Source organism: Apteryx rowi, unplaced genomic scaffold (assembly GCF_003343035.1).
Source record: "Apteryx rowi isolate R43461 unplaced genomic scaffold, aptRow1 scaffold_823, whole genome shotgun sequence".
Taxonomy (NCBI): Eukaryota; Metazoa; Chordata; class Aves; order Apterygiformes; family Apterygidae; genus Apteryx; species Apteryx rowi.
In genome coordinates, this window is record NW_020451120.1 from 224,345 (window position 1) to 248,739 (window position 24,395).

The following is a 24,395-nucleotide window of genomic DNA, read 5'->3' on the forward strand; positions in this document are numbered from 1 at the left end:
GGCTCAGAGGGCTGCAAGAGTCATTTGGGTAAAGAGATCAGGAAGAGGGAGAAAAATAATATTCTTTTTATGTAATTGCACATATTATGCCAACTGCCAGGCATAATCTGTTAAAATGAAACAGATGCAAGCAAAAGGCTGGGGATCTTCCTTCACTGCACCTTTTGCATACAGCTATCGTAAAACACTGCAGGGATTTTATGCTGCTTGTTCACTGAAGCATTTGTTTTGTAGCTTTGGCTTTACAGTTTTAATTAATTTAAACCTGGCTTTCAGATTCTGCAGTCTACCTAAGCTATTTGTAGTCTGGAAATGCTGAATATGAATCTTGAATAAGCTCAGGTAACAATAAATTAAAGTATACAGTCATGACTCAGAAAAAACAAAAGTTGTGGTGAAATGAGTAGTGTCCTGTTGTTTATTTTCCGTGTGAAATTCTTTTCAGGTTTAAATTCCACAGCATTGTAGATCAGTGAATTGGTATTTGGAAGGTAATGCTGTAGTTTCTAGGTCTTTCCTAGAAATAGTTGTAAAAACCATTAAAGCGTTTATTACTTTCCTGTTGTATATGCAGGGAAACTTTATGGTGATGAAATGTTTGTAGAGGAACGACACAGGCATCGATACGAGGTAAGCACTACTAACACAGTTTATATATTCAGAAGTTACAGCTTAAGCAAATTGTGTTTCTCCTGATAGGCAAGATTCTCTTTGAAGCAAATGGGAGATTTCAAAGTTAGATTTTATTGCACAGGGTTTTGTCCAGTCTGATTTTGAATATCTCCAAAGATGGAGATTCCACAACCTCTTTGGACAACTTGTTCCTCTGCGTAACCACTTCATTGTGAACCATTTTTTCCTTATATTTAACTGGAGCTTTTCTGGGGCAGTTAGTATCACTTATCTCTCAGCCTTTTGCTATATACCTCTGAGTAGAGTCTGGCTCCATCATTTCTATACCATCCCATTAGATAGTTGAGGACAGCAACTAGACTTCCCTTTGCCTTCTCTTCCGTAGGCTGAACAAGCCCAGCTCCTTCAGTCTCTCCTCCTATGTTGCATGTGCTCCAGCCCCCTAACCATCCCAATGGCCCTCCTGTGGAAWTACTCCATTTTGTCAATGACTATTGTGTACTGAGGGGCCTGAAACTGAACACAGAGATGTTCTTGCAAGTGCTCATTGGCAGGGAATAATGTAGTGCACTGATCCTGTCGTGGAGACGGTGTAGCGTCTTAGCAAAGTTGTCTTGGAAAACAATGTTAGACATGCCCCGACTTTCTGTGAAGTATTCAAAAGGTGTAAGATTATAATCCTTAAGTGTATTGCTCCTGGGCTGATTGGGTTTAGTAAAGGCTTAGATTATGCTCAGGAAGTCCACATTCTTCCTTAGTCCAAAAATAGGCAGATATCGGACATCTACATCTCAAAGGTCAATTCAGATTACTTACTTCTTGACAATCATCCAACTGGCCCCTGGTTTAAGTTTGCACTTCTATTTGAAAACATCTGAGCAAAGGTGTTTGTGCATGTTCAAAATGCTGTCATCCAAGGAGATGCGCAGGAGCCAGACCTACAGTTAGCTCTGTTCACAAAGATAGTTCACAAAGCACCTTAGTCCATCAGTATTGCCAGGGGAGCCTGAACTATGAGGTGTGTGCATGCCACAAATTTATCCAGACAACTTTAAGTTCCCTTAAAAGCTGGGCAGAGAATGTGACAGTGGTGAAGGTACTCTGATTAGTAACCCAGTGGTTAGAACATCACTAAGGAAGTGGAACAGCTCCCTCCAGAGCTCCTCAGTCTGAAGGGTTTTGAACCACAAAGCTTGTGTCCTAGACCACTAAACTGTGTGGCGTTCAAAGAGGAGATCCCTGCTGTTGAAGATGGGCCATTTCAAAAGTGAGGAATGTAAGCTGCTAAGAATCAGGAGGACAGCAAGCAAGAGAGACCCTGGATTTAGTATTTTGTATGTATTTATTGTAAGTTTTTAAAATGCTGATTCATCTCATGTTAAAAAAGAATGCTCACTTTTACAAATTTCAGACCAGAGTTGTTAAAACAAGAAAGCAATAATTCCCAACTCTTTTCCCAATTCTTTTCATTCTCATGTACTTATTAAAAGCATTACAATTGAACTACTACTGTTTGTTAAATCAAAAAATAAGTAGAACTACTTTTTTTTTTTGATATTTCAGGTGAACCCAGAATTGATTTGCTGCTTTGAAGAGAAAGGTTTGAAATTTGTTGGCCATGATACAGAGGGGAACAGAATGGAAATTATTGAACTGGAAAGTGAGTGTCTCATTTGTTTAAATGCACTTTATGCATCCATGAAGACTGTAAACTATAGGTAATTAAATGACATGTAGGCACAACCCTGAGCTGTCACAACAGCCAGGGTACTGTTGGGTACTGTTGAGTCCACTTGTGTATTCCAATGGATGAAGATTGAGAATATTTTAGAAGCCTTACACTTCTCCTTCGGGACTATGAGTATATCTGATTATCAAAAAGACAAACGCTACTTTTGGAAAAGATCATAATTCTAGCTCAGTGGCATCATGTAGTCATATATTATCACARAATAATTTAGAAGGTAATCTAGTCCAACCCCATGCTTAATATGAGGCCACTTTCAAAACAGGTCAGGTTGTTCAGAGCCATATTCTGCCAAATTTTGAGTATCTCCAAGTATGCTGTTGGTTGGACCTCAAACCACTCACCACTGCTCTTTGAACCCAGCATTCCAACTAGTTTTTAACCCTCCTTGTGGTCTACCCATTAGTCCATATGTCCTAACTTGGCTGCTAGGAAACCATATCAAAAGCTTTGCTAAACTTAAAAWGACAGAGGGCCACTACTCTCCTGTCATCCACACACTGAGTGTTCTCAGGCTGACAGTTCCCAGTTGCCTTCCTGTCCTTCATAAGCCTGGAAATGGCTTGGAGGATTTGTCTCATAATCCTGCCATGAACTGAGGTTAGGCTGACTGGCCTGCAGTTCCTTGGATCCTTCTTCTTGAAGATGGGTGTGACAGCTGCCTTTTTCCCATTATCAGAATCCTCTCCTGATTGCCATAATGTTTTAAAGGTAGAGAACAGCTTCACAAGGACATTGGCCAGCTCCCTCAGCACCCTCCAAGGCATCCAGTCTGGTCCCAGGAACTAACGTGTCCAGTTTGCTTGAGTATATAAAGTATATACACTTGCATATGATGAAAGTATAAAACATCACTGGATTACATTACCCAAAGAGGTTGTGAAATTGCTGTTGTTGGGAACATTCAAAACTTGAAAATGACAAAGCCAAGAGCAACCTGATTTAACCTTGAAGTTGGCCCTACTTTGAGTAGGAGGTGGGACTAGAGACCTCCCAATGTCCCTTCCAAACTCAATCAGTTTGTGAGTCCTTCTTCCCCTACCCCACCCCCCCTTTAGAATCATAGAAACAATCCAAGGATGAAAATCCTATAGAAAGCAAACTCCTTTCTTTCACACAAGCGATTCAGATAGATGAACTTTTGAAATACTGTGGAAATTTGGTGGGTTTGTATGACTTTGCCAAGTAAGGCTTGCTGTCTTTCTTATGAGTTTCCAAGAAGAGCTATACTGTGTATTTGCTTGTCGAATGTTTACATAGAACAACTATTAAACAGTCATTCTGATTTTGCTTGAACCTTAAACCCTTTCTTTTAAATCACTGTTGGCTAGATTGATAGTAGGCACCAGAAGGTGCAGGCTACGGAACAAGATTTTTTTTTTTTTTTCAAATGGCCCCTAACTGGCATTGTCTTAGCTAAACTCCATGTACAGAGAGAGAAATTTGTTGTAAGAATGCATGGTCATCTTACAGAGTGCTATTTCTGACATAAAGTTCCTGATAAGTAATTTTATACTCCACAGCATGTTGAATAACAGTGCTGTAATTTTGAGCAAGAGTTTGAATACAGACATCTACTTACCATTTCAACAACTGCAACATTGAGAGTAAAATGAGACCAAAGAATACAGTTGAATTCATATTAATTGTCGTGGTGATCTTTGTTTAGTTTGTTCCTGATAACATACCTCTGTTACACATGCTGGTGAATGGTGTTAGGAGGCTATTTCATCTGCTCTGCATGGAACAACTTGTATAGAGAGCACAGTGAAATAAATCAAGCAGGATTTTAAAATTGCATGTTACTGTGAAAAGAATAAAAGCAACAGTAAAGCCTGGAATTATTTCACAATGGGCTGTAAGGAGACTCTGATTACTGAGGAAAAACAGTCATCATAGGGAGGAGGGTGGGATGGAGCGGAAGCACAGAAATACAGTACACCAGATAGCTTTGGCAAAGCTTTTAGCAAAATATCCTCACAGGACTGTTTGGTGCTTTGTCATTGTCTTGTTTTGCTGCTTTAAAGAACTAAATTGCACGATACAGAAAAAGAAGTTAGGGGATAAATTCAGAACCCAGGTTCTTTTTAAGACATAGCAACAGAGGTAATARGAACATACTAGATGATATTCATTATCGTCATAGAAAAAAAAAAGCCTACTTTCTTATTATCACTTATTCTGTATTACAGAGAAATTTCTTGAATGTTTGGGATTGTCTTGGAAATTGTCAAACCAGAAGAGATCTGTGGTTAATTTAGTCCAATGTCCTGGCTCTAGAAGTGGTTTAATGTTAGCTCTATTAAAATATTCAAAGAGGGAACAGGTGCACAGCATGGAAGAGTACCAAAACATTGTTTCTTAGTTATCCTTCCAAGGAAGACAGGAGGGAAGCAGAAGCAGTAGTAGTGAAGAGGTGCTTTGATGATTGGAGATTCAGAGAGCTAAAGATGTAAGAGAAGACAAAGCAGCGTGGCTCATTTAGTTTAGCAGACCTGAATGACATCATTGTCATCCTTAAACATAGAGGACAAACAGCAGGAAAGAAGAGCACCGTAAGAAATGGATATAAGTTGGCTGTGAAAAAGATAGCCTGTGAATTAGGAAAAGGTTTCTAAGTGAAAGGAGAGAGTATCTGAATAGCTTTCCAGTGGGAACAAAAAAACCTGGGGTGGGCTTAGGGCAGAGCTTTCACCCTCTGTGAGTGGGGACTGTATGATGTGGCTGCATTCAATAACAGGACTGGTATATCCCTTCCAGGCCTCAGTATTTGAACCTTGTTTTTCCGAATTTTCTGTGTATATTACTTCTGTATTTATCTGTTAGTGCATAAATAGTTGCTGTATGGTAATGCTTGGTCCTTTAGGAACTGTTCTGTTTTTCCTTCAGATACATATATGTGCATGTTCTGAATATGCMTGCGTAGATACGTATTGGAGACTAACACACTTTATGAAAATAATATGAGAAATGGCAGAATTGTTGCCTATGCAGCCTTTGTTTTTCTCCCCTTGCATGCCCATGCTATTGTGCAGTTTTATTATTCAGCCTTTAATTATATGATTGTACAGATTAAGGTCGAAACACAAGATGATTTTTCTTTAATTTGCTTTACTAACATTCTGCCTCTCTTGTCAGTTTTAATTTGTTCCTTTTCCATTAAAGAAATTTCAGGTCTCCGTTCCACCTTAAATCCCCATATACTGATCTGGTTTCTAGACTCCTCTGTGAAATTTTTATTAAACTTCCTGACATCTGTCTTTTAGATCACCCATATTTCGTGGGAGTTCAGTTCCACCCAGAGTTTTCCTCCAGGCCTATGAAACCTTCACCTCCATACCTTGGACTGTTGCTTGCAGCAACTGGGACACTCAGTGCCTACTTACAGCGTGGATGTAAATTGTCTCCAAGGTAACCTTTCTTATTTACTTGCCTGAGGATTCACAGTAACATTTTCAGAGGGATTATCCCTTCCGTCAATTCAAAAATCCAGAAGAGGAAAGGGAGTTCTTCATGTATTGATTTGTTCCTTTGTATGCCTAACGTAAACCCTGGTTTAGAAGTACCTGGAAGTAGCGAACACACTTCTTGATTTCTTGACTTCTTCAGAGGCTAATAGGAATAAATCCAGAATCATATGTTCTAACTAAAAGGAAATCAAAAACCCTTAGAAAACTCAAGTAAAGTTAGTTTAGCTTTCTGGCCTCCTGTGTTAACTTTTATTAGTGGTAGTTACCCAGGGAAAGAGATTTGCTAGGGGATCAAGCAATTAAGTGACATTCTTATCTAGTTGTATTTGAATGATTGTAGAAACAAAATAGAAAACACCAATTTTATTTTACAGTAGCCAGATAATTAATAGTGTCTAGCAGAGAAGGGCCTGAAACAAAACAGTTGGGCTATCTTTTAAACTTAACAGAAGTGTTTGGATCTAGATTAAAACTGTATGGTTCAGCCAAGCCAAAATCCTTTGTTGCTGTTGCCTTGGACACCAGCTTCTTGGTGTGTTTGTTGAATGTGGCAATACTTTTCAACCTGTGTTAACACGTCTTGTTTTTAATGATCCTATTAATCAAAGCTACCATTTCATTACAATAGCAATAATAATAAAGAGGTCAGAGGGAAGCTAGGATAAAATAACAATTTAAAAAAATCATAGAATGACTAAATATAATACAGAACATATCCAGCTCTATTCTTGTAGATAAAGCACTAAACTCACTAGGTCTGTTTTCTTTGAGTATTGTTTTCTGTTTTTAAATTGAGCTCTTTTTCTTGAGAGAGAAATAGAAATTTTACTCAGTTTACAGCAGAAACGGAAAACAGCCAAGCCGGGCCAGGTCAGTCTGTTTTGGTACCCTGCTCCTTGTGGTAACCAGTTGTCTTTTATAAGTGCACTTCATCTCTGTTCGTCTTTGCCAATTGTGCAATGATGTACATACAGAGAAAATGTCTTTCTGACTTCTGCAAACTATGGCTTCTGTTTTATAGCATGAGATTAAAATATACCTATTACCTTGGCCTGTCTGTCATTGTTAATAGTGGTCATAACATTATCTACCTTCTAAAATTTGTGCCAGTACATTACACAGGTCATATTTTTGTGGTGCTTAGAAGGAGGGGAGTCTTTAAGCCCAGTGATCTTCAGGCATTTCCTCTCTTGTGGGTGCTCTCTGCCTCACAGCTCATTATTTTCCAGTTCCCAATATCCTTTCTCTTATCTCTTCCTCCCATCAGTATACCTATTTATTTATCCGAGATAAATAAGAATTACTTATTTTGATCTAGTGATCTGCATATGCCCTGCTAATTTCAATTTAAATCCCTCAGCAATACAGAAAAATGTTTTCTCACCTTGACTTGAAGTTTCAGCGGTTACTGAATGTGCTACACTCAGTTTTTATTGACTAAATCTTAATCCAAAGAAGCGTATACCCATTTTTTCTTCATGTTCATACAACAAACTCCATCCAACACTTGATCATTTAGCAAAGAGAAAAATTCATAGCCAAAAACCTTACATAAAAAAATACAAATGTTACCATTTACCTTGTTACACAGCAGTCAAACAACCCCTCTCTCTCCACCCAAGAGAAAAAGCATTGGAATCGAAAAACATTTTGAGACTAAAAGAAGAGCATTTTGCAGAGAAGAACCTTCAGGAGTGACTTTCAGTACTAATTACAGCGCACCTGCTCACATTAGCATATCTACCTACTGACTGGAAGAGATTTCCAATTTAAGCCTTTAAACCCCAGAACACTAACGATTTCTTTGAACAGTAAGCATGTCATAACAAGATTTTTTGAAGCAAATCTGAGGAGAGGATTCTCTGCCTACCTCACCCAGTACTGCCTGCATGAGTTGTGTTTGCACTACTGACTATGGCAAAGACGTAACCTGAAAGGGAATGCATGGAGGCCAGCAAGTTGAGCAGAGTACTACCTAATGCAGGCTATAAAAGCACTAAAAGGAGGGTTAGTATTGAAGTCCTGAGACAAAGGGAAGTACTCATTTCAGCATGAGATTATTAAGAGGGACTAGTCACTCCAGAATATTAACAACCCCATAATTAGGACACTATTTTAGAACATCTAACACCTGGGCAGAAGCCCCAGCTTTTAAGAAAGCAGAGAGTGGATTTGAAGATAAATCACACCCTACACTTCTCAGGAGAGTGCCCTAAGTAACTATAACCAAATAAACCTTCTCTTAGTGTGGTGGTTTTTTTTTTTTGGTGAGGCTTAATCTGGTAGACACACTCTTTATTTCTTTTCTTTATTTCTTCTCTTCCCCAGCTAACATCTTCATTAACGGCCTGCAAGAGTAGGTTACAGCACATAATTGGCATTTGCAAATAATACCAATTAAAAAGGAGCTGGAAGCACTATTCAGAACAAAGAAATAGTATAAAAAGATGTAGAGAATTTAGAAACATGAGCTGAAAATAATGAAATGAGGTTTTACTTAGGGACAGGGTGAAGATAAATAATTTAAACACAAATGCCCAATAGGTAGGGGGAAATGTGGGAAGCATTCCTGTGAGAGAAGTTCTTAGGTGAAAAAGTGTAGGCAAGTAGGGCTGCTGCCAAAAGAGATTTTTGCAAGTCATCAGTGAAAATGCCAAGGGAAGGGACCAGTTCTACTCCATCTAGCCACAGAGTAGTCTAGTAAGGTCTGGACAGTTTATTAATAAAAGATGACTGATGAGTCACATTCAGAGACAAGCAAAAAAGTGACCAAAGGACAGAAAGTCTGGTGTTTAAAGAAAAAAAAATAGAAGACTTGCTCACATAGTGTTTACTGCATTAGCATGGTCCAGCTGATTCCCAAATCAGCTCTGTAGGGAGTTTTGGGCAAGCACCTATAAACAACTCAGGAAGCAGCCTTTCTGACTTGTTTGACCTGTATGAGGGCCAAAGGAAGTACCGGCAGGGCTATCTCAGATATCCSCTGTTAGTATGTGGGTTCACTTTGTCTTTAAGTGGGAAGAGGCAATGGCTGTCACAGGACTCCCACAGGATCTCACAGAGTTGATTCAAAATTACTCTCAGGTCTATAGCACTGAAAGGATTGGACCCCTTGAGAAGTGACAGTGGTGAAAGAGGTATGATATTGACAGTTTTAAAGGGTAAAGGATGTTATTAATGAAAGGAATTACTTAATGTTTACAAGTAGCTGTAATGGAATTCAATTTGTAAAGGGGAAGAGTGATCTGCATCAGGAAAGATTCAGTGAGTGAGATACACTTCAAAGTAATATACTTAAGAATTTGTGTTGCTTGATACTTAATAAACTGGAATGTGTGATGCTCTGGGCAGTGTAAGTTAGTAGGACAAATAGGCCAGAAGGAACTGTCCTACTTGTTCTGAGCAATAATCCATTTGCTGCACCACCATATCTCTGCTAGTGGCCAAAACCAGACATTGCAGAGGAAAGTGAAGGCAATTTTGTGGCTTGAAGACTGTCAGCAGCAAGAGAGGGGCTGCCTCACAAAAGGAGACAAGCTAGGAGCTGGGGCGGGGGCAGCTGTACTGGCAGGGGTAGTATCCTCGCCAGCAGGATAGCCATGCTTCCCTGAAGAAGGCAAGCAGAGCAGGTCCAGTGACAGTGACCATGCTGTACTGACGGTCCAGTAATTGCCCGAGAATTGCAAAGTGGCAAGTCAGGTCTGAGGTCAATCCAGGAATTCCAGTCAATAAGTGAGAAATGGCAGGCTGGCTACAGGCAAGCCTACAACGTAGCTCAAGCAAAGACTGGGGGCCAAAGCCTGAGTTTAAATAGAGCTCCTGGACCCATGGGTAGAGGGTGCCTGGGAAGAGGCTCCAGATGAGTCTGGTCAGAGCAGTTAAGACCTATTGGTGCCCTCAGGGCTCTGACAGAAAATGACAGAAAAAGGAAATCTCTTCCCAAGCATAGTGGTGTTTAGCAATAAACTTAGTAATGGTTAGCTATGGTATTTATTTCATCTCTTTAATGTTAGATGCTTGCAGTGAAGACATTTATATCTGAGCTAGTCACCACAGACTTTTTGTATAGTCACTGACTGAATATACACTTTAGGATAAGATGAATGATCCTTTAAGATAGAGTAGGTTAAAGGTATTGTGCCCTAGAAGTGCCCATTTCTTTCCATTGACTGTAAAAGAAGCCTGTGATAACTAGCTTAGATGAAGATATCTAAAGCTGTTGGAATGAATCCCATGCATGGGGCCTCGGCTGAATCTGAGAGGTTTTATTCCTTCCAGATATGTTCTGGCCTCTCTGTTTTGATATTTTATAATGCAGTGTCCTAATTAAACATTATCCTAGGTCTATTCTGTGAGTGCAAGTGTCTGGCAGGTTAGAAGTGGGGAGTCTTAGGTATGTGCTGAGGGTATTCACTGGTGAAATGATGTTTTGTATAAGCGTAGGATCATATAAGGATGGTACATAGTACTGCTTTATAAAGATAGTTAAGGTAAAGATCTATAAATATGTACTGAGAAATATGGATACCTGCGATTATAACCACTGCACAAACAAATATATATTTATTTTAGATATTGTTTTAATAATTATAATAATTCAGATTTCTTTGTGGGGGAATAATAATATAATTGACAGGTTTGGGTTTTTTTTGCTAGGTTCTAGAAAGCTATAACAAATTTATTTTTTTAACAGCCACAGTCTATATTAAATGTAGTTACATTTCTCTTCAACTTGCAATAGGGAAAAACTGCACTTAGCCTAACTCCTGCCTTTGCAGGGAATAATATTACTATGACAGTTGTTTAATTTGTTTACATCTCTGGAAGAAGGCCTTTTTCTCAATTATATGTTAAAAAAGGACAAAAAAACCCTCTGAAACTGTGTCAAATAATTTTGTTTTTAAATACATTGGAACATTGATCAGGATTTTCCAGATGAAACAAACAGGATTTTTGAGGAGTACCGTTTCACAGTGGCTCATGTTTCTGAATAAAAACATTTAAAGCAGGCAGTTCAGTGCTTTCGGGCAGCTGTTTGAGAAATACTGATTTAAAATTGATCTTGACTGTTAATTCTAGTATCTTTGCAGCTGAGATTGGTTGCTGAGGTGATGCATTCCAGCTTCAAGCCGCATGTCCCCAGCTATCAGCTGACTTCTATATAATACTGATGGGAAATCTCATCTTGCCACCTTCTGCATGCGTTTGACTGACTGATGGATAGCAGGGGTACATCAATACTTCTGTCAGTAGAATAAAGAGGTCTAGAATGGATGTGAGTTTGGTAATAATGGAACACATGCAGGAGGATGCTCTTTCTCTTGCTTATGTCCTGAGAAGGCAGGGATGAGTGAACCTTAAAACAAAACAAAAACCCATCATGTAATACATCAACAGAAAATGTTTTCTTTKCTCCAGTCTGGAAATATCATGCTGCAACTCTTGCCCTAGCTAGTATTTCACTTTGCAGTGAATGTATTTCCATTTACAGTTAGATTAAATAAGGGTCAAAGTGACCAAAAGTCTTCATCTGTATGCTGTCAGGAGACAGTCTTGAAGATGGAAGTGATTGACCAAGTGCAGTGATACCACTTGCTGTGTGTTTTGTTGTTTTTCTCTTGGCTGTATCCTTATACTCCAGATCCCATGAAAAGAAGGATGGAGTAGAACTACTATAGTGGCCTTACAGCTGCTCACTAGTTCCCTTTTGATTTGGGAGTCCAGTCTTGCCAGAACAGTTACAAACCAGATGAAGTGAGTGTCAGGATYGTGCCCAAGATATTTATTAATTGATTTGTACACAAACTGAGAGAAAACTTGATGAAGGAAATGTAAGCATATTTTTTCAGTTGAGGATTCAGTGTGAAAAGAATTTCATAGAGGAAGAGCCAGGCTTATTTGATTTTTTTTTTTTGCTGCTTTTGTAGCTGGTACATTTAAATAAGATTTATACAGCACACATAATATTAGCAGCTGTTAGCACAAAATATCCATTTGATTTTTATGTTTAATATCTGTGTAGCAGCTCAGTGTAATTTGGAGGAAAGTGCACATTTATTCCTAAGAGAGGTGATGACTCTTTTGTGGCTAATACCACATAGAGTTTTTCTTCAAATTTTTTCCAGTTGAATACAGTTCATATCATAGTAAATCTTACAAACTTGACATCAGTATTGCTTTGAAGCTAAAGCACCCAGGCCCAGATCTGCCATAATTTGTGAGTCCCCGTTTGCTTTCAAGTTCACCAGCAGCTGCTTAGCTCTTGAAGGAGTTCAGGTTTCCTTGGAGCCTAAGTTCCTCTTGTTAACTTGATGCTACAGCTTCTGGGGGTGCTTGGAGCTCTCCTTCAAGCACATGAAGCCTTGAGAGCCTCAAGGACAGACAGTTACTGAGGTAATTCCCCTGCCTTTGTGGCCACTGTGGCCTGCTCCTGCACTCTGTGCTAGGGCAATGGGTGGGTGGGGGAAAGGAGGAATTCTGTGCATCTGTCCCATCCCGTGTTTCCTTTTGCTCTAAACTGACTCAACACCCAGCAGAGCAGCTCCAAAATAGGGGAGACTGTGAGAATGCTGCAAAATGGTCAAGGGTGTGGTGGCAAGAGCCCTTCTCTGGGATGTGGAGTCAAACCTTGTACTGAATTGGGCAGAGTGGGAACAAGAACCAGGCTGATCCCCACCCTCTCCTTCCCCCAGTGAGCGTTTTAGCCTCTGGGCTAATGGCTARTTAAATGACCCTCAACTTTTGCAAACTGGAAACAAGCCTGAAAAGTGGGGGTGGATAGGTCAATGAAATGACTGAAGCATCCAGCATTGTGTGACTGCTACCATGGGTGACTTGTCTCCAAAACCATGCCTCACTGAGGAGGGGAGGAGTGGTGATGAGAATACTGGGTGGAGAGTGATGCCTAACTGCCTTGAGAGATGAAACTGGCCAGTTCTCAACTCACTTCATTGGTCCTTGAGCATTTTTACTTAGTCATCTGTTTCTCCTACTATATTGCATAGGGAGCTTTGGCGGATGTTTTTGGTCTGCGAATGTCACTGAGCAGGAGAGTTTGTAAAACATAAAAACATAATGCAGCACTCAACTCTCTGAAGGCTTTGGGCCTAAACTAGAGCTATAGTGAGATTATACAACTTGGTGCAATCAGTAATTTTATTCTGCATTCTATGGACAATTTTTGCTATTTTGCTGTGATGTGAAAATGCAAAGCTGTTTTAATAATGCTGAATTTTTATTACATGTTTCCATGGGTACTTTCAGAAAGAAGTAAGTACAGTATCAGTGATGTTGTGTGTGTGTGTGCAATTGGCATGCTTGATCATACTGTTAACAGCACTTTCCTCACTTGAGCTCTGTAATTGTTTGCCAGCTGGTGAAATGATCAAATTGAGCATTTCTAATTAAACTGACATGATCCACTCTTTACAAGAGCAGCATTAACAACATGTATGTAATGTAAAGAAAGTGCAGAATGCCTTAGGCAAAGTCTTAATAGATGTTAAAATATTTGGAATATCAACTTTGTCTTGTACAGAATTTGCTACAGTGATTTGCTGTAATTGTGGGAGGCTTTCTTAGCATTCTGAGGTAGAAATTAAGCGAGATGACTGTTGGTGCTGCTTACACTGTCCCACTTTTAAAATAGCTGTGTTTTTACTTAATCTTTAATCTTCGATTATTCTTTTGCAAAGAGGAGAGGGTGAGATTCAGGCTGAAAAGCAGTGCTCAGTAAAAAGCACTAGTATAGCTGGGTGTGGTTTATTCATTATTCTAAATTACAGTCCAGATCGAAGATCTCCCGCTGTGGGGTTACRTAGTTCCTCCTGAAACATTACATAGCAGGCGGTCACTGCAGATCAGTTGAGAGGGTTGGGGTGGGTGGGTCACATTCTGCGAGGGTGGTGGACTGGTTGTATGCTTGATGTCCCAGTGGGAGGGACATGGCCAGAGGTAGGGAGAGTTGCGAGGTTGAGGTCCTGTTGGATGGAGTTGTAGTTTGATGAGAGTGGGGTTTGACAAGATGGAGGCATGCAGCAGCTGGAGTAGCATTGGTGCCTGAGGCTGGCACTGGCATACCCACACAAATGAAGTCTGAGATCCCTAGGTCTGTTCTGTTAACTGAACCCTGCTCTCTGAAGTATCACAGAACTGACCAGAATTATTGCTCCTCACATGCACTTGTCAGTTCTCTGGGCTCCCTGAGCTGGCTTCTGATCTTGGGAAATTCAAATATCTGAAAAATAGACTGTAGAGATGGAGCAGGGTAGGGGGAGGTTGAAGCTGGGGATTCCTCTGAAGWGGTGCAATTTGTCATTTAGAAGAGTTAAGATAAAGCTAGAGACCTGATAGACATCAGTGGCCACAGACTGCACAAGGCCCTGTCCAGCTTACTGAGAACGTGGTTTGTGAATGGTTCTTTCTTTCAGTCACTGTGGTGCTTCCCATCCTTCACTGTTTCCTTGTTCTAGCCACTTACAACATGATCACTTGCATGGCAGTTTCTGTCCTGTGGAAAATAGTGTATTTGTCTCAGGAAATAGTCGAAGGGGATAAAACCTCAGGGAAAACTATCAGGCTGTTGCTTGGTGCAATGGAAATGATTTATGTTCTGACTCTGGAAGAGCATGAATTGTAATTTAAATATAAATTGAAGTTTTCTGAGTAAAGAAAGCTACAGCTGTCTTAAATTTTTCTTTGGTTAAAACAGTCATTTTTTATCATAAATGAGAAATTCCTTTTAGTCTTATGCTGAACAGCCACTATTCTCCATGCTGTTAATTGTGATTGCAGGCACACAGCACCACCAAACTGTAGAACTAGCATACAGTATCCAAACAAAAGAATATTGAACATACTGTTTATGTGGTGGATTATTGTTTCTCATCAGTTCTTAGACCACAGACTTAAGCCCATTCCTGCTGAGGAAGGCATTCTAAAATACCAAATTTGATCATGAGCTTAAAGTAATTTTCTGGAAATAGGTTGCACTTGAGGAAAGTGTTTGTCGTATTCATCTTGTGGGTTTGGAGGGTTTGAAGTAAAATATTTGTTTGAGATGCTTCTCACTGATGTATTGCTTTTAACAGTGACAGCTACAGTGACCTCAGTGATGACAATTCTCCAGAAAAAGAGTTTCCTAACTCAGGAGCAAGCTAAAATGATTGTATGAGATCATAGAAATGGATGATGCTATTGAGGTAAACTGGATCATTTTGATACTGCTTTATGACATTATTCTTCTTGACTTATAACAGGAGACAAAGTTATCTTGATTCTCCTTTTTGTTTCAAATCCCGTCTGAGAGCTTATCTTTTCTTCCTTGCCTGCAGCACTTAATTGTTCTCCTCTTCTGCTGCTTAACTCTGCAATTGTACTATTAAAGTCTGCTAAGTGTTTTGGATACAGCTTATATGTAAGATGCTGTACAAAACCAAGTTGTTTTAGTGTTTGAAGATACAATGAAAGTACATTCAAAAATTGTGCTTTTTTTGGTTACTTTAAATTGCATGTTTGGATCATTGAGTACATCATACTGTCACGTCTTTTTATTTTGCCTTAATATTCTGCTATAACTCTATTTGATGCATTATTATAACAAAGGCATCCCAAGACAAATAGTTGGATTTAATCTACATTGAGATGCAAACGAGTTTTATAATGTTGTAGCTTTGTTGGCTGTAGGCTTTGCCAAAGTGATGTTCCTTCTAGGGTTAGTTGTTTTTTTCACCTGTAAAGATGATAGCTATAGGTTTCCTTTTAGTTTGGAGATCACGTTTACTTTGAGCTACCTGACCTCTGCAGGCTCTTGGTCTGAATCTCAGTCTTACTTTATTTTCCCTACAGTGATTCATTGGAGTTGTGACTGGTGTGGTACTCTGATCCATGTGTACATTCATGATTTGCGGTATTTCTGAGCACTTCTGTATGCAGGACACAACTTTCCCCTCCTCTGATTTCATTCACTTCACATGGTGTAGTCACTAAGCAGCTGTGCCAAACAGGTGATTAAGGTTGCATATGAATGATGCATCTCCATCTGATGGTCTCATGATTAAAACACTGACCTGAGATGGTAGAAGTCTGAGCTTTGTCCTTAGCCACAGCAAAGGCTTCTTCTGTGAATCTTAACTGGTTCCTTTTCTCTCGTGCACCCCATGTTAAATAAAGATACTAATAAGTCCCCAATCATGAGAATGGAGAGGTGTTAGGTAATTCCATGGATCTGGTGCATTCAGATACAGTACAGATGCATGTCTTAAGAATGACCAATAAATAAATAGACAAAAGGCTCCTCCTTGTCACTTTTTCCTTTTGCACAGATCCTTCCTACCTCCAGACATCACTATGGCTCTGTTTCTTGCAACTGACATCTAGTTCACAACAGCCCCTTTAGCTTTGACCTTGCTTTCCTCAATGGAATGTATGAATGGCAATTCTCTTTTTACCCTTGCAGTTGTGACTTTTTCAGTACTTGGATAAATGCACTTTTGTGATGCTTTAAAGTAGTTATCAGTAGTCAAGCTAAGTTTTTTGAAGATGTTATTCATGGGTACCAACTGTATTCAGCAGAGTTACTCTAGAAAGGGGTAAATAAGTAATTGCAAGTATAAACATTGTATAAGTAAGCATTGGCTCATTTATTTTTATTTCAGGGATAATTCCACCCAGTAATCAGAGCTGTATACACATGTAGACTATATTCAATTTAGTGTTTTTGCTTTATGCTGTTTGACCTAGATAAAATGTATCTACTTGGAGTATTTACCATAGAATTATTTCTAAGTCAGTCTTCAGATTTGAGAGAAACTGACGTAAACATGAGGTAAACTGAGTTACAGAAGGAATTTTTATAATCATTGTTTTTTTCCTTTCCTTCTTCCCTCCCCTCTCCCTTTTTGTTTTAGAAAGTTGGAACAGGACAATATTGGATAGAAGAAAGTGGAAGAGTAAGCTGCTTAATTTCCTCGTAGTATCTTCCCCATACTATTTTCAAAAAATCTCTTTACAGAAGACAATTTTATTGTCCATAGCAAAAATTCTTCTGTATGAATGCTGTTTCTCTTTAAAATGATATAAATAGCTGTTTGTCTTAGCTGTTAATTGTTACTGATCTTGTCCTATATTTCAGAATGATCTCAGGTGAGTATGTCTTAGTTCACTAGTTCACAGCTGTTCTTGATTTGCAGGAAGGATTCTTTGCTTTCAGTTATCCTTAGAACAGTAAAATAAAATACATTCATTGTTGTGAATGAGGAGGGAATGCACTAAAAAGTTTAAGAGAAAGTTATCTTATCCATGAGCAGTAGAGAACTGTCTCAGGTTGTTTCCATATTAAGCTTGTTGTGTATATATATATTTTTACTTTTTTGCTGTTCATGTACAAATGAGAAATTATGTTACTCCAGCCCTTTGTGATTATAATAATTGGTGTGGAATATGCATGTCTTTTAACTTTGCTTCTTAAGTGATTTCACTTTGCAAAAGTTGAAGTTTGTTTGCTCCATTTCCCCTGAAAGTCTGATAATACTGAACATAATTCTGACCTATCAAATTACAGAAGTGATATTAGAAGGCATTTTTGTATTTGTATTTTGTATTTGTAAGAGAGAAAGTAAATACACTCAATGCAATCTTTACATTTGTGTGAAAGTTATAGAAGAACCAGTCATAAATCTGGAGCATAATCTGGGGTGCAGTCTTATAGCACACAACTAATGTCAATAAATAAGTTCATCCTTGCTCTCCCTCATCTATTGACCACTCCATGGGGCTCATTCCCCAGCAGGACAGAACAGTGTATTTTAATTCAGAAGTCATGAGCTGCTCTTCAGTCTGACAATTGGAGGGCATCCCACAAAGCCGGGACTGCAGCCTGGAATCACTGAGACAGAAGGAGGAGAGAGGTGCTGTACTCTGTATAAGGCTGGATCCCACCAGCCGTATGATGTCAACAGGTCTGTCACAGAGTCTACACCTGAGCTGTATGACAGGCCCCAAATGCCTGAGGCACCCTTTCCTAAAAAGAAAATTTCTGAAATTTGAGCTTTATCTTTCAGTTTGTTTTGGGCAAAGTTTGTTTTTTAATTGATCAAAAGGTAAATATCTGTAAAAAAATAAAATGCACCTTGTACTCTTTACATATTTGTAGAACAGTGAGTTTGCATTGCCGTAGAAAACCTCAGATTATACAGCCAATTTCTCTATTCACTAAAAGAACTGTAAATGGTAATCAAATATAAACTATGCTTCTATAGCAGTGTTTTTCTAAAGTGGTTTACAAATGTGTGCCTTAGAAACAGCAGGTATTAACGGAATTGGTATCACTGTATGTCTTTGTGTCAGTGAGAGATACCGGCCACTGGTTTGTAAAAGATGAAACATTTCCTAATATTGTCTGTAATGTTCAAATATATTTTCAAATATATTAAATTGTGTTATTCAGAAGTGTTTAGATATTGTGTTAAAGAGTCATGATGCCAGTTGTGAACTGTGGAGTCAGGGAGAGAGTGTTCCATTCGATCATCTTCCAGTTGTATTGTCTATAATTGTGGCCACATCTGTTTATATGATTTATATGTTCCTGGTTCATCAAAATGAAACAGCAGGAATCAAGACTTTCAGTATCCCAGGAAACAACTAAAATTGGTTCTGCGTAGCTGTGTTACAGAAAAGCTGTAATTTATCCAAAATACAGAAGGGAAAAAAAGACGTACAGCTTGCATTGTAACTGAAAACAGCACCTTAATCTCCCAGGGCCTTTACCAACCCTCTTTCTGCTAACTGTGCAACTTGAAAGACTCAGTCCTGGAGATCAAACACATCATAGCCACAAAGGATTCCTCTCCAAGCTGAACTGACAGGCAGCAGCAAGTCATTTCCAAAACTGATTTCTATATCCTTTCACCCCTATGCAAGGCAAGGAATGAGAGGGTGCTCTTCAATGTTCAGTATCTTCCTCTTTTCATATAACTGCTCCTCCAGTGTTTGAGCTGCTTATTTTTCTCCACTGGTCGGCCCACATGGACTGCATGATGGGCTGTCCCCGGTCTCCTGCACTAGCCCAGGCCCCCTTAATATCTCAGAAATGCCAGAATCTACCAACGTTGCCTGTCTCAGTCAATTTATTAATTTCATTTTAATTTGTCTCTATCTCCTCTTCCTGGCCTCCCTTCCATTTGCTTTCATGACATTTGTCTCTAGCTTTTCCTCTATTCTTTCCAGTCTGTCCATCCTTCCTTCAGATTTCCTATACATACTCTCACTGCCACCCCTCTGCCTTCTGACATCCACCCTCTTCCACGCAAACATGTGTGGGTACCACCAGTAACACTGGCAGGTATGCCCTGTCATGGCAGAAATAGCTCCTGGGTCTGTCCTGGCTCACATGCAGGAGGAAGCTAGCCTCCAGCCACGTGTGCTCTTCCTCTCAAGTGGATCAGGCTCAGACTGGCAGACTCCCAGAGGTCTCAGAGCCGCAAGTGTAACCCAGGAATATGATAACTTCCAAAACAACTTCTCTTTCCAGTTCACCCTGTACCCACTGTTGTTGTGGTCACAGCTTTGCTGGAAGATTTCTCTCCTGATCCCGATAAGCATCCTTTATATTTTTGATGGGGCAATGAATTTAGTGGTCACAGATATTTCTCACTGGGTCAGGGTCTCAGTACTATCTAATTATTTTCAAGCATTCATCTGTATCTGAATTGTTGCCCATGATGTGCTGGCAAGGTGAGATGAATTAAGGACTCCTCTGAAATAAGGATATGAAAAGAGTCTACATGTTTTCSACTGCAAAAGGAATTCGTATTTGGTGTAATTCCCCTATAATGACTTAGAGAATATTTACATAAACATCTATTAGTTATCTGAAGAAAAGTCAGATATTATTTCAATTGGAAGTTCATTCTGAGTAATAATTCCAGGAGTGTAGATTTTTCAGTCTCTTTCATTGATTCTCTTGATTTTGTCTGTAACTTTTTTTTAAGTATGCTTTTTTTTTTTTTTTTTTTTACCATAAATTAACCTCTCACAGAGCACAGAGGTGGACTATTTCTTTTGTTCCTTATTCCTGTACAACTGAGTCATCTTAAGTACTGTCTGCTTCCTTGCACAAATTGCACTAAGTTTTCTCAATGCTCATGTTAAAATTCCTCATGGATTACAGGGTCTAATAGCCTAGTCTGACCTAGCTGACCTTATGMTAGAATTATGTCTGTTAAACAAACTCACTTTCATTTTGTAAAAAACTGCATACTGTAATATTAATTTACACTTTGCTGGTTTGCTTGTACATGAAATATTTTCTTTCCTTGTAACATCCATAGTTGACTGAGGAAACTGGTTGTCTTATTAGACTCCCACTAACATGCTCTCACAGATTTGGAATCATAGCCTAGAAAAACAGCTTTGCCTGAAATGTAGACAACATTTTGTTTCAGGAATGCTCCTGGAAAGGTAAGCATGCCTTTTGTACCTCTGTGGACTGTCTGGTTAATAATTTAAGAAACTTAAAATTTGGAATCTCCCAGTGAAGTTACAGCAAAGTAGTTTGGATAACCTAAGAATTGGCTCAAGTCTTGGTTTAAAACATAATCCAAAACTCAATATACTTAAAGGAATGGTTAGGATAGTCTAGTTTGAGCTCCTGCATAACATAATCTCACTCAGTGATAGCGTCATTAAACTCCTGATTTCACAGGCTCAATTTGAGAATTGAAAATGCGAGCTCAGGTGTTATTTAGTTTGAGTACCACTTTTGCTGCCTTTGGAACATGTTCTTTACTGGCTRTGTCTTAATTAGAAAATTGGAAAAATAATGCAGTTTTGAAGCAAATTCTCTCCATTTACCATATGTGGTTTTTGTGCACCAGACCTAGGTTCCTTTGGGAGGAAATAAAACCAGAAGATCCATTCTAAATGGGGAGTGATTTGGTTCTGAACCCAGATTGAGGAGGATATGGCCACAGGGTCCTCCAATATGCAATTTATATCTATGTGTCAATAGAAGACTCTCAAACCATCAAGTGCTCCTGTGACGTCCTGAAATGGTTCCCATTCTATATAATGGACCAAGTGCTGTGTTCACCTTCCTATTTGCCGTTTGACTGCCAGACCTCATCTGTCTCTTGCAACTCATTTTCAACTTCTAGTCTCCTCTGCGACATTGACTGCTTCCCCTTCCACCTCTCAGAAAATTCAAAAAGGCCCTATTTGGGGCTGCAAAAAACACTGCTCATGAGTGTATACCATGAGAGGGTTTCTTGGGCAGATTATTCCCACTGACTGTGATGGGAGGTGCTAATCTCATGACTACTGCTGGGTGTAAGAGGGTTGCCAAACAGTGTTTCATTACATTTTAAAAAAAGTGAAGGGAATGCTCTTGAGTGAATGACTTCCAGGGTGGCCTGGCAAGGGGGCGTCTGTTATGGAGAGCTTCCAGTAATCTTCCAGTTGCCTGCTGGAGAATACAGAGGAGATCCACTGGCATTGCTTTGGGGTTCCCATACCTTGGCCCACAGAGGATCTCTGTGGAGGCACATCCAGGAACATCCCTTCAGTGTACTACTCTCATGATTTACATTAGCAAAGCGCTGTGTCACTACTGCTGATTCCAGCTACCATGGTTTTTATTCTCCTGCAAACTCTGCCATTAGGCATAGGAATCTGGGAAGACTGAGAGCAGACCATGCTGGTAGAGATGAAAGCAAAGAGAGCACTGAGTACCCCAATCTTTTCCATGTCCTTTGTCACTAGGTCCCCTGCCCTGTTCAGTAGATAACATGCATTTTACTGGGGCTTCAGGATAGTCTTCAGCTTTCTTTCTTTCCTGCCCTTTCCACATTGCAACAAGCATGAAATGCCACACCATCAGGAGCCCTCAGTCAAACTCAGATTGGGAGGGTGGTGGTGGGTGAAGCAGCAGGTGCCCCAGTGTCACTCAGAAATGGCATGAGATGGAACAGAAATATGACTTTTGCAAGTGAAGTACTCTGCAGGCAGTGGTGATGTGGAGGCTGACATGCTAGTGTTAGATGTTGGAGGCAGACATAGGAACAGGGCAGTGCTTCTCCAAACGGTCTGCAGTTGAGGAAGCAAAGATTAGTGCAGGACCTTCCTGCCAGAAAGTTTCAGTGCAGATGTGTTGGAAACATCTGGCTCTGGGTCAGGCTCTATCAATTCTGAAGTAAATCCCAAACCAACTATTAAGGGAGCACAAGTGGGCAGCACTGACCACTTCAAACTATGATCCCACTCCTGTTGTGCCAGGTTACTGGATGAGGTAGGTAGAACCAAACTGAAGTCCAGCTCTGCAAAGAAATACCCAGTAAGATCCAGGAGGAGCTTGCAACCTAAATATCCTAAAATAGTATTAAGGTAGGAGCTGGATACCTGCATTCAGTACTGTGATGCAGAGGTTTCTCACTCCAGCTGCCACACAGCCCAGGCCTGTAAATGCACTCTGTGTCTGCATATTTTGCTGAAATCTTCTCCAAACTTCCACACAGGTATCCTGCTCTGAGTTCCCAGAACAGTATTCCCACATGAGACCCAGCAAATAGACACTGCAGTGCTCAAGTCACCTCTGTGGCCTGTTCTGGATCCTCTTTGAGCCTGATAAGTGTCCTATCTGAGGGATGCCATTAAGCAAAATGCAGTACCACAGTCCTTGTTCTAACATATGTGATGCCATGCTCATTTAAGCACCTGCACAGTATCAACTTAATTAAATGTCAATGTCTATATGAGCTACTCACCACAGGCTCCTTTTATAGTCAGCAGAGAAAACAGGCACTTTTTAGTCATCCTTAAAAGAGCACAAATCACCCATGGCTATTGCTTCTTTTTTTTGTCATAGACTGCAAAAAGAAGCTGGCCCAATAATCTATTTCCCTGAACACTCCCCCAGCATGTAGGAAACTCATGGCTGACTTCCTCCTGAGTTCAAAATGAAGCCGGACCCCTTCTCCTTTGGGGAGCTGCCCACTCAACAAGGATAAAATCAGTTCTAGATGAGGACGGTCATTGCTTTCCTAGTGAAATTGGGCCAATCTGCAAGAAAGACATTCCTGTGTCAGAGAAACACCAAGTATACAATCCTGTAGGCTAGGCAATAGGTAGCCGTGGGAGGAAGGGCGCCTGAGCCCACGTCTTTAGGGACTGTGTATGTATTTTATGTGAAATAGTCAATGAATAAAATACACAAACTGTCCTTGCAAAGGAACCAGAGCACAGGACTCCCCTTTGTTAAGCTAGCGACATAATAAATAGGCTAAAGAAGCCCTCTTGCTTTCTCTTTTTGGCCAAATAACTCTTGAATCTTTTTCTCTAGGGTGGCGCAGATTCAACAGGAAGGAATGACAGGGTCTCTTTTTCTCTCTAATGGTTGGAATTTGCTACATCACTTCTTTGTCCATCCAATTATTATCCCTGCTGGTTCATAACAGTCTGTGCCAACTTCGGTTGCTGCTAGTGGCAGCCTCAGGCTGGGGAATGCTTATTATCTTCTCTGCTGTATGTGCTACTCATTCATCTGTCCTACCCAGTATTTTAATTGAGTTTATTCCAAAAAAGATAGAAGGAAGCTTGTAAACATAAAAGAAAACTGTTTTCAGAGTAGTTTCAATGCAAGCACTCCTGGGAAGAGCTTTAGCTTGTGTTAACATACCTGCCTAATGATACACCCTGTTTAAGTCTCAAAGTTTGAGAGATCTGATTAAGCATCCACATTTTTGAGCAGTCAAAGCATATCAACCTCTAAGGCATGTGGCTGGCTAATGTACTTTCCCTGAGTTTAGTCTTGTGAGCATAGTGTGACATCTTTTACAAAATTTAGTCAGTACTAATTTATTGTAGAGTGTAAAGCAGAGTCCCAGTTTAGAATTATTTCTTTGTACACTGCATTGAAAGGTTTCCCGTATCACACTGGTAACATCATTATTACTGCTAGGCTTGTGCTTACAGACTTACAAGGATACTACTCTGGGGGGAGCATATTCTTTCAGTTTTGCATAAGCTTTAAGGAGAAAACAGATTTGACCAACAAACATTTCTCTCTCGCTAACTGAAGACAGAAAGACCTCTTGCCTGTGTCAAGTCTGATAGCAGCGTAGCAGTGTGAGCAGGAAAGTCAGGCCTCCTGAGGGGTCTAAATTAGAAGGTTTGCTACTGGCATAAGAACATGATTTGGGGATGAGATTATATATGTAATGATCAGCTTTTTACTCAGATAGGGTAAYGTAGCTCTGAGCTCACTGGGGAATAAAGACAGGCTTGCTTATTACATTGAAAAGGGTGTAGATGAAGTCCTAGGATTGTTTTAGTTCTGGGACTTTTGCTAGAACACTTACTGGGGCAAGTTAGATTAATCAAACAAAGCAGGCTGATGGCGTTTGTGTGCGAGTGCTTTTATATTTAATGTTGCTGTGATGCAAATGTAAAAGTTTATCAAATAGCTTAAAATATAACTGTGTAAAGTAAAAAAATATGTACAAAATAACGTGTAAGAGGCAATTTGCTGAAACTGCTTTTTACGAAGTGATACT

At 39.7% G+C, this 24,395-nt stretch overlaps 1 protein-coding gene across 13 annotated transcripts in view; it reads left to right on the forward strand.

The window, feature by feature from the left end:
- The window catches only part of CTPS2 (CTP synthase 2), a 79,140-nt gene extending 60,836 nt beyond the window's left edge, over positions 1-18,304 (forward strand). For 7 of the 13 annotated variants that reach the window (XM_026089603.1, XM_026089602.1, XM_026089605.1 and 4 more), the window contains 5 exons: positions 575-630; positions 2,197-2,293; positions 5,647-5,791; positions 14,940-15,050; positions 16,758-18,304. In XM_026089603.1, coding sequence (XP_025945388.1) covers positions 575-630; positions 2,197-2,293; positions 5,647-5,791; positions 14,940-15,009 — 368 coding nt within the window. In that variant the 3' untranslated portion in view covers positions 15,010-15,050; positions 16,758-18,304. Of the gene's footprint in view, positions 1-574; positions 631-2,196; positions 2,294-5,646; positions 5,792-14,939; positions 15,051-15,696; positions 15,855-16,757 lie in introns of all 13 variants that reach the window. The other 6 variants (XR_003257478.1, XR_003257479.1, XR_003257475.1 and 3 more) reach the window with 6 other exon arrangements.
- The last annotated feature ends 6,091 nt before the right edge of the window (positions 18,305-24,395 follow it).